The sequence below is a fragment of the Heptranchias perlo genome, chromosome 22 (assembly GCF_035084215.1).
Source record: "Heptranchias perlo isolate sHepPer1 chromosome 22, sHepPer1.hap1, whole genome shotgun sequence".
NCBI lineage: Eukaryota > Metazoa > Chordata > Chondrichthyes > Hexanchiformes > Hexanchidae > Heptranchias > Heptranchias perlo.
In genome coordinates this window covers 37,287,954-37,298,669 of record NC_090346.1, presented here as the reverse complement: position 1 = coordinate 37,298,669, position 10,716 = coordinate 37,287,954, and the positions used below count along the sequence as shown (strand labels likewise).

Sequence of the window (10,716 nt, the reverse complement as noted above, 5' to 3'; positions counted from 1 at the left end):
AGCAATGAAACAGCCCTAATCAAAGTCACAAATGGCATTCTCTGTGACTATCCCTCATCCTTCTCAACCTGTCTGCAGTCTGACATGATTGACCACACCATCCTCCTCCAACACCTCACCTCCATTGTCCAGCTGAGTGGAACTGCCCTTGCTTGGTTCCACTCTTACCTATCCAGTCGTAACCAAAGAATCTCCTGCAATGACTTCTCTTCCCGCCCCCATACCGTTATTTCTGGAGTCCCTCCGGATCTATCTTTCACCCTGTCTACTTCTCATATACATGCTGTCCCTCGGCGACATAATCCAAAGACACATCAGGTTCCACATGTACGCTGACAACACCCAGCTCTTCCTCACCACCACCTCTTGACCTCTCGACTGCCTCTGTTGTCATGCTGCTTGTCCGACATCCAGTCCTGGATGAGCTGAAATTCCCTCCAATAAACACCGGGAAGACCGAAACCAATGTTTTTGGCCCCGCCACAAACTCCGTTCCCTAGCCACCGATTCCTCCACCTCCCTAATCACAGCTGCAGGCTGAACCAGATTGTTTGTAACCTTGGTGTGCTATTTGACCGAGCTGAACTTCCGACCCCATATCCTCCCCATCACAAAGACCGCCTACTTCCATCTCTGCAATATCACCTATCTCCCCCTGCCTCAGCCCATCTGCTGCTGAAATCCTCACTCATGCTTCTGTTACCTCCAGACTAAACTGTTTCAATGCGCCCCAGGCTAGCCGCTCATTCTTCAAAAATGTGAGCTCATTCAAAACTCTGCTCTCCATATCTTATCCTGCACCAAGTCCTGCTTGCACAACACCCCTGTCCTCGCATGTTAGCTCCCAATCTGCCTGCCTAAAAATTTTAAATTCGCACCCACGTGTTTAACTATCTTTATAGCCTCACCCTACCTACCACTAACCACCTCCGTCCCTATAAATCAACAAACTCTGTTCCTCTGACTTTGGCCTCTTGTGCATCCCTGCGCGCTCTCTCTCTCTCCCCTCCACCCCACCGCCGATTGGCAGCTGCCTGGGCCCAACACTCTGGAGTTCTCTACCTAAACCCTTCAGTCTCTCGAGTTCTGTCTCTAAGACCCTCTTATGTATACCTCTGACCAAGCTTTAAATCTTTCTTCTTAATATCTCCTTTGGTTCAGTGTCCTTTTTGAAAAAAATGCCTGTGAAAAGCTTTGGGATGTTTCTATGTTACACGTGCTTTATAAATGTAAGTTGTTGCTGTAACACTCCCCACACATATCACCAAGCACAAAAAGTTTATCTGAAATCATTCTATGGAATAAAAGGTACTCCTTACAGAAATGTAGTTTATCCCCTAAATGAAAGAGACAAATTGGGCCATTTGTTGACACACACAAATATTGTCTGGAAAAGAGAATAAATATTAAAATTTTCTGTTATATTTCTTTATAGAAATTTATTTTCTTTTATTAAAGACTTTTGCAAATTTTATACAAAAGATAAAGAATATGCAACGGCTTCAGTAATATGGTAAATATCGCCACAAGTGAGGTTCTTCAGCTAACTTGTACAAGAGAAACTTCCAAGTGGATTTTATATAACCTGACAAATGGAACATTTCAACTGAAAATATTTGATTCTTGCTATGCACAAGGCCATGACATTTTATAATACCTGCAGTAGTTTTAAAGTGAGCATTTTGATCGTAATGGTTTTTTTTGTTATTTCACAAAAGTCACTTAAAATCTCCTTTGTGATAAACCATTGAGAAACAGTGGGCGGGGGTCCTAGGCCATTTGTTGAACTCCAATGCAATTTTCAAGTACCAAAGAGCGGAGCACGCGCTGTGCTTTCTCCACTCAGTGGTACTGGGTATAGAGTAGCCTCACAATTGATCCTTAAAGGCACCACTGCAGGCTGCTCTGAGAACAGCAACAAAAAAAAAGCAGTGCCACTGGGTTGGGGGGAAGGAGAAGCCTGAATCCTCCCACCTGCTGCTGGTTGTTCAGAGGATTGCACACTCCCCCCCCCCGCTTAATGGAATACTTCTGGCTTGGCTCTCCAGAGGAGCCGCCAGATTTCCTGGCCCCCCTCCCCTGGGTTGGTGAGCTGCAGATTAACCTCGTTTAGCACTGGCGGCTCATCAAAATTACTAGAGGAGACCATATCGTTAAAATGGTTTGTGGCTCCTGCTGGTGCCAACAGGCGGGTGGCACAATCACTTCACCCACCCAACCCAAAAATCGGCTCCAGGATTTTTAGTTTCACTGACATTGTCCTAAGCTAAGCAAACAAGGTTAGGAACTCAAAAAAAAAACAGGCACCAATTTCTTTGCTGCAATTTACAATTTAAGTCAGAAGAATTCAAAAACCAGGACAAACCAATTAATATCTGTACATTTTTCAAATATAAAAAACTTAAGCATTGAAAATAACTAATCCTGCAACTGGCACTAGTGGAAGAAACTAAACATTTCACAAATATAATTCTTCCAATGCATCATATTGTGACAACACATTCAACGTCCATTGCGGATGGTTAAGACGACAGGAGTTTGTCGAAATCTTATTTATATTGGAAGGGGTAGCGATCGCACCTCATCTAAGCACTCAGTGTAGCCTTGCATATACTCTTCATGAGGTTTGATCATTATCACACACGTTGGCCGTTTGGATCCTGCAGCAGCTCCCAGATCCTTCACAAAAAAAAATACAAATATTACCATTTAAACTCTTCATATGTTTGTGCACAAACATAACAGCAAATCAGCGACTACACTATCTGATAATCAGAATACCCCAATATGTGCACCGACTGTAGACTGAAAAAATATATAATTCGTGATTTCCAAAAATATTTTGTCAACTCAATGTATCCTTTAATAGTTTTTAATTTAGTAAAATTCTTAAGCATATTTTGTTTAACCAATGTACTTGTGTCCACTGGAAGTGAGTAGAAAACTGCCACACTAATTTCTCTTATAACACTGAGCAGCTCCATCCAATCTATTTTTTTTGTTTCAGATTTGCAGCATTTGCATTTTTTCCCATTTTTTATTAGCTTCATCCCACCTGTCTGGGCTGGAATTGGTTTTCCAACCCCATTCACCAAAGTTATCTGGAAAATTTTGTCTATGGTATCTTGTAGAAACAGGTATCAGGATTTTCTTTTTTTAAAAAACAAAACCAACTAAAGCCATACCATTTTGGAAGGAATGTAGGCATAGGGAAGGCTATTATCTTCACACAAGATTGGCAGGTGGCTGTAAACATCAATTGGCAGAGTATCACCAGCCAATACGACTATCCTGCAACCAGAGAAATACAACATTAGCACAATACCAAACTATAAAGAATCTGAATGAGATCTCACAATTTTCTGCTTTTTTCTTTCCGCTCCATAACTATATTTTTTGTCTTGCTACAATCCATCAAGTTATCAGTGGATTTTTGAGTCATGCACTTTATAAAATCAATTCTTAGCTACTGCCAGCTGCAGTGTGCATCATATGCATCACCAATGCAACATATGCAAGAGGATTTTGCTTAGTTTGCTAGGAATCAGCAAGACAGACAAGGACACAGAGGTGCAGAGGTAGTAGAAACGACAAGGGAAGACGCATTAAAAAATTCTTGTTCTGGTGGATATCCAGATGTGGCACAAAGTAAGGTGCTGTGGGTGGAGGAACTGGTAAGGAAGATGGTAGGATACAGTAGGAGAATTCAGGGCCAAAGATAACATACTGATCAAATATGGAAAATGGGGGTCTGATCCAGTAATTACCAGGAATTGTGTGTCCAAGAGCAGTGTAAATTTACAAACAGTATTCTACAAATGGAAGTCGGTTGTAAAAGTTTTATCACCTTCATAATGGATATGATGGAGTGAAACATTTAAATCTGTGAACAGAGTGTCACCTACTTACTCATGATTCCTTTTCCCCATGCAGCTCCCAGGTCTAAATGACAGGTCGATGTCTGAGACAACTAACAAGCCATGCAAGCATCACCCCAATTGAACTCCTGCACATTCCCTCCCTGTGGGGAGTGGGTGATCGTCACTTGCCAAAACAACACGGCTAAAGCAAGCAACTCAACCTGCGGAGGATTGTGGGCACAAATCCACAAGTGATATTTTGTAGGTCTGCACGCTAGGGTTCCAACAGACTGCATTTACTTTTTAATAATGTATATTTTTCCTGGGTTCCTTTGTCAAGTAGCAAGTTCAAAGGCGCCTAAAGTATTTTAACAGTTAACGAGATTAAATGTGGTCTCGAGTAACACCATTTACATCTACACAATAGGAAGTCAATTGCTAGGCAAGTACGTGTCTCGACTTGTCTTTGGTTGGGTGGCTGTTCAACCCTATCAGTCTTCACTGTTTCTCATTCCCTCATTCATGTCTCAACAATAAAACAAACTGTTTCCAAGAATTACAATTAAATATTATTGCTAATAACTGTGTTGTATCGGAGAACATACAAAGATTCAATTTCACACTCACCCTTTCTCCCCCTTGTTGATGAATTTCTGAACTTCCTTCACTCCTCGACGTATCTGCTTCAGTTTTGCAGCTGCAGATGAAAATGGAAATTAATGGAAATAGATGTGGTTAAAGATTCTGAAGTGTCCAAGCAATGTACAACAATCCTATTCTCTCCCACATTTACCTTTGCTTTGGAGCAAAGCTTCACGTACAAATCATTACCTCAGTGAGATCAGAAGCTGCTTTTTATTAAACTTAAGTACAAATAATGAACAGTTGTGACTTTTCAGAATGAACTTCACAACATCTGTGAGTTCTTCAAAGCAATGTAAAGAAACCCCTCCCAGCACCACAAATGGTAATTGTTTGTTTCTGTATAGCCAAATGGGAGAGATTACTAATCAGACTAACTATACTAAATCAATCTCAATAGTTTGGTATACCTTCCTTCATTTTAATTAGTTGTAACGAGAGGTATCTCATGCTAGTCCCGATGTAGTCTGGAACACATTTATGATCTTTATTACTAAAATGGAGTGGTGTTTAACCAAGCCTTATATCAATCCCTGAATTACTCCCCCTGTTTAATCTAGCTCACCCTGCACCACTCTCCATTAGTGTCTGGATTGGGAATACGGAGACCCATTTTCTGCGCGTTCATACTTAGATCTGTTTCAAATCGGACTATTTGCATTGGCCAGCTTCGATGTCGACATGATGTGATGGGCACAAAACTGGATCCACTTCACAAAACGGATAAAAAGGTGGGATTCCACTGCTGCCGTAATTAGGAGTGCAGCCAAATATTAGGAGTACCCACATTTGCCACTTGATGCACTTTGTAACACAGAAGAGCTGCATGTCAACTTTGGTGCGGTTGTGCTGATTACTTAAGTTGTATGTCAGAAGGATCAGCTGTGGCGAACTGAAAGAATTAGCTTATTGAACTCACTTTAGCAGATCTTCCTGGAGTACGACAACTGATCTCAAATCCCAAACCAAATCCATTGTTGTTAACTGTCTTATTAAAGAAGGCATCAGCATTTGTTGTGAGCAATAGGTTTACAACGTAACTCTGGTTTGATCTGGGATTTAAGATTTTGGAAGTGATTGGCTCCTAGTCCCACAATGTCTCCAATTTTAAATTCTCATGTTTAAATCCCTTCATGGCCGTGCCCCTCCCTATCTTTGTAACTTCCTCCAGCCGTACATCCCACCTCACATACTCTATGTTCCTCTGACTCTGGCCTCATGAATCCATTCCATCCCATCGGCGCCGTGCCTTCAGCTGCCTAGGCTCCAAGACCTGGAATTACCTTTGTAACTCCCCCTACCTCCACCACCAAGCTTTTGGTCATCCCAGTTAATGTCTCCTTCTTTGACATTTTTCCCCCTTGTGCCTCTGAAGTGCCCTGCGATGATTTTTCAACGTTAAAAGCGCTATATAAATGCACGTATTGTCATCGTCATCCACTAGATCCAGGTCCAATATAACTAGAGTGGCAGGGGGATGGGAACCTGAGCCGGGAGTCAGAAGGGAATAAAGTTGAGAGCAGCAAGAGAGGGGAAGACCCAGGGGAAATCTACAATACAAATAGCACAAACAGTTGTTCAAGAACAAGTGAAAAGGAAAAGCGTAGAGCAGCGGAAAGAAAGTGTACTTTAGGCACGACAGATAAAATAAAAACTAGAAGGCGTAAGGCGATTAACCCAGCATCAAAGCTGTGGCAGGGGGTTGGGAACCTGAGCAGGGAGACAGAGGAAAGCGTGTCAGGAAGGGACAGAAGGTATGGAGTAAAAGGTAAAGTGTTAAAAAAGGAAAAAGCAGGAACTAAGTGTCACAAAACATATTTGAAAGTTCTTTATCTGAATGCACGTAGCATTCATAACAAAATGGACGAGTTAACGGCACAAATAACTATGTATGGGTATGATCTTGTGGCCATTACAGAAACATGGCTGCAGGGTGACAACGACTGGGAATTAAATATGCCAGGGTATTTAACAATCAGGAAGGACAGGCAGGAAGGAAGGGGAGGTGGGGTGGCTATGTTAATAAAGGAAGGAATCACTGTAATACAGAGAAATGATATTGGGACAAAGGATCAGGATAATGAAACAGGAATAATAAGGGGAAAAAAACACTAGTGGGCGTAGTATATAGGCCTCCGAATAGTTGCAACTCTGCTGGAAGAAGTATTAATCAGGAAATAGTCAGGGCATGTAATAAGGGAACAGCTATAATTATGGGGGATTTTAACTATCATATTAACTGGACAAATCAAATTGGGCAGGGCAGCCTTGAGGAAGAGTTTATTGAGTGTATTAGGGATGGATTTCTTGAGCAGTATGTAACTGATCCTACAAGGGGGCAAACAACCTTGGACCTGGTCCTGTGTAATGAGCCAGGATTAATTAATAATGTCCTAGTTAAGGATCCCCTTGGGATGAGTGACCATAACATGGTTAAATTCCATATCCAATTAGAGGGCGAGAAGGTTGGTTCTCAAAAAAGCATACTGAGCTTGAATAAAGGAGACTATGATGGTATGAGAGCGGAATTGATTAAAGTGGACTGGGAAAATAGATTAAAGGGTAAGACGGTACATGAGCAGTGGTGTTCATTGAAGGAGTTATTTTACAACTTTCAAAAAATATATATTCCACTGAGGGAAAAAGGGTGTAAAAGAAATGACAGCCATCCGTGGCTAAGTAAAGAAATTAAGGATAGTATCCGACTAAAAACAAGGACATATAAGGTAGCCAAACTTAGTGGGAGGATAGAAGATTGGGAAGTCTTCAAAAGACAGCAAAAAGTAACTAAAGGATTGATTAAGAAAGGGAAGATAGATTATGAAAATAAATTAGCAAAAAATATAAAAACAGATAACAAGAGTTTCTATAGTTATATAAAAAGAAAAAGGGTGGCTAAGGCAAACGTAGGTCCCCTAGAGGATGAGACCGGGAAATTAATGGTGGGAAACATGGAGATGGCAAAAATGCTGAACAAATATTTTGTTTCAGTCTTTACGGTAGAGGACACTAAGAATATCCCAACACTGGACAAACAGGGGGCTCTGGGGGTGGGAGGAGCTAAATACGATTAAAATCACTAAGGAATTGGTACTCAGTAAATTAATGGGACGCAAGGCGGATAAATCCCCTGGACCTGATGGCTTACATCCTAGGGTCTTGAGGGAAGTGGCAGTAGGGATTGTGGATGCTTTGGTAATAATTTTCCAAAATTCTCTGGACTCAGCAAAGGTCCCGGCAGATTGGAAAACTGCTAATGTAACACCCTTATTTAAAAAGGGTAGTAGGCAGAAGGCTGGAAATTATAGACCAGTTAGCCTAACATCTGTGGTGGGTAAAATTTTGGAGTCTATTATTAAGGAGACAGTAGCAGAACATTTGGATAAACATAATTTAATAGGACAAAGTCAACATGGCTTTATGAAGGGGAAGTCATGTCTGACAAATTTGCTTGAGTTCTTTGAGGACATAACGTACAGGGTGGATAAAGGGGAACCAGTGGATGTAGTGTATTTAGACTTCCAGAAGGCATTCGACAAGGCGCCACATAAAAGATTATTGCTCAAGATAAAGAATCACTGGATTGGGGGTAATATTCTGGCATGGGTGGAGGATTGGTTATCTAACAGGAAGCAGAGAGTTGGGATAAATGGTTCATTCTCGGACTGGCAACCAGTAGCCAGTGGTGTTCCGCAGGGGTCGGTGCTGGGTCTCCAACTCTTTACAATCTATATTAATGATTTGGAGGAGGGGACCGAGTGTAACATATCAAAGTTTGCAGATGATACAAAGATGGGAGGGAAAGTGGAGAGTGAGGAGGACATAAAAAACCTACAAGGGGATATAGACAGGCTGGGCGAGTGGGCAGAGATTTGGCAGATGCAATACAATATTGGAAAACGTGAGGTTATGCACTTTGGCAGGAGAAATCAGAGAGCAAGTTATTATCTTAATGACGAGAAACTGGAAAGTACTGCAGTACAAAGGGATCTGGGGGTCCTAGTGCAAGAAAATCAAAAAGTTAGTATGCAGGTGCAGCAGGTGATCAAGAAGGCCAATGGAATGTTGGCTTTTATTGCTAGGGGGATAGAATATAAAAACAGGGAGGTATTGCTGCAGTTATATAAGGTATTGGTGAGACCGCACCTGGAATACTGCATACAGTTTTGGTGTCCATACTTAAGAAAAGACATACTTGCTCTCGAGGCAGTACAAAGAAGGTTCACTCGGTTAATCCCGGGGATGAGGGGGTGGACATATGAGGAGAGGTTGAGTAGATTGGGACTCTACTCATTGGAGTTCAGAAGAATGAGAGGCGATCTTATTGAAACATATAAGATTGTGAAGGGGCTTGATCGGGTGGATGCGGTAAGGATGTTCCCAAGGATGGGTGAAACTAGAACGAGGGGGCATAATCTTAGAATAAGGGGCTGCTCTTTCAAAACTGAGATGAGGAGAAACTTCTTCACTCAGAGGGTAGTAGGTCTGTGGAATTTGCTGCCCCAGGAAGCTGTGGAAGCTACATCATTAAATAAATTTAAAACAGAAATAGACAGTTTCCTAGAAGTAAAGGGAATTAGGGGTTACGGGGAGCGGGCAGGAAATTGGACATGCATTTAGATTTGAGGTTAGGATCAGATCAGCCATGATCTTATTGAGTGGCGGAGCAGACTCGAGGGGCCGATTGGCCTACTCCTGCTCCTATTTTTTATGTTCTTATAACAGGACTACATTCTATTGAAGTTGTTTAAATCCAGTTAAACCTTTTCGCAAAGGATTTGCATGCTTTTCAGATTGCAAAATTGCAACATATGAATTGGGGAGGAATGGTGCCCCCCCCCTCGACCCTAACTCTCCAAATTTTAAGTTATGTGACAATATTGCCGTAGGCAGCAAGAACAGAGGCCCCAACCCAACGCCAAAGCTAAATAGCTTCCAAAGACACTTTCTTGGTTATGGTCACAGGCTAATCAATCAACCCAACCATAATGACCAGCGATGCTGGTCTATATGGAGCTTCCTTGAAATTGGGGCTCACCAAGTTACAGAAGCTATTCCATAATAATGACAAAGCTCTAGTAAGTGGCGTCCCCGAATAGAAGCACTTGAGGCCGACCTGCCACTGTCCATGACTGAATCAGAAACTCACCACATGGTACACCAGACACAAACCAGCAATGTACCAAATGGTTACTCAGTTGAGACAAACCGGCTCTGCAATGGATTACCCCCAAACATCAACTCTCTCACCCCACTGCCCATTACCCCCAAACATCAACTCTCTCACCCCACTGCCCTTCATCCCCCCCCAATCACCTCACTCATCCCCCCCCCCCAATCACCTCACTCATCCCCCCCCCCCAATCACCTCACTCATCCCCCCCCCCAATCACCTCACTCATCCCCCCCCCCAATCACCTCACTCATCCCCCCCCCCAATCACCTCACTCATCCCCCCCCCCAATCACCTCACTCATCCCCCCCCCAATCACCTCACTCATCCCCCCCCCAATCACCTCACTCACCCCCCCCCAATCACCTCACTCACCCCCCCCCAATCACCTCACTCATCCCCCCCCCCAATCACCTCACTCATTCCCCCCCCCAATCACCTCACTCATTCCCCCCCCCAATCACCTCACTCATTCCCCCCCCCCATTAACCTCACTCATCCCCCCCAATCACCTCACTCATCCCCCACCAATCACCTCACTCATTCCCCCCCCAAAATCACCTCACTCATTCCCCCCCCAAAATCACCTCACTCATCCCCCCCACCCTCATTCTTTCTCCCACAACTCACCCTCCCCGCCAATCCTCACCCTTTCCCCCAAATCTCTCTCCCCCAATCCTCACCCATCCCCCCGCCAAATCCTTTACCTTTCTTGACGCATTTGTACAGCTTTTTGCTCAGTTTCCTCGAGGCCAGCGGCTGCGCAATCGCGTTCACACTGGCCACCAACTCCTCGTAGGTTTTCTCAGATGGGGCCTCCGACTCCTCTTTCTCGTCTCTCTTCTCCTTCTTTACCTTCGGTGACTTCATTCCGGTTGGTTGGTTCTCTCTCTCTCTCACTCACTCTAATTACTGCCGCTCCGCCGGCACCAACTTCAGCCGCCGCATGCCAATCGCGGAAAGGGGCGGGAGCATCCGGGCTACCCCACGTCAATCAGAGAAAAGGCCGCGCACTTCCGGGAAATGACGTTGGGACAACAA

General features: G+C 43.4%; 1 protein-coding gene across 1 annotated transcript; it reads right to left on the bottom strand.

Moving 5' to 3' along the window:
* Positions 1-1,412: 1,412 nt before the first annotated feature.
* On the bottom strand, positions 1,413-10,656 carry nhp2 (NHP2 ribonucleoprotein homolog (yeast)). Its single transcript, XM_068003287.1, has 4 exons — positions 10,383-10,656; positions 4,488-4,557; positions 3,186-3,291; positions 1,413-2,679 (listed from the first exon to the last, which is right to left on the bottom strand). The coding sequence occupies exons 1-4, from the start codon at positions 10,543-10,545 to the stop codon at positions 2,554-2,556; spliced, it is 465 nt and encodes a 154-aa protein (XP_067859388.1). The 5' UTR covers positions 10,546-10,656; the 3' UTR covers positions 1,413-2,553.
* Between the last annotated feature and the right edge of the window lie 60 nt (positions 10,657-10,716).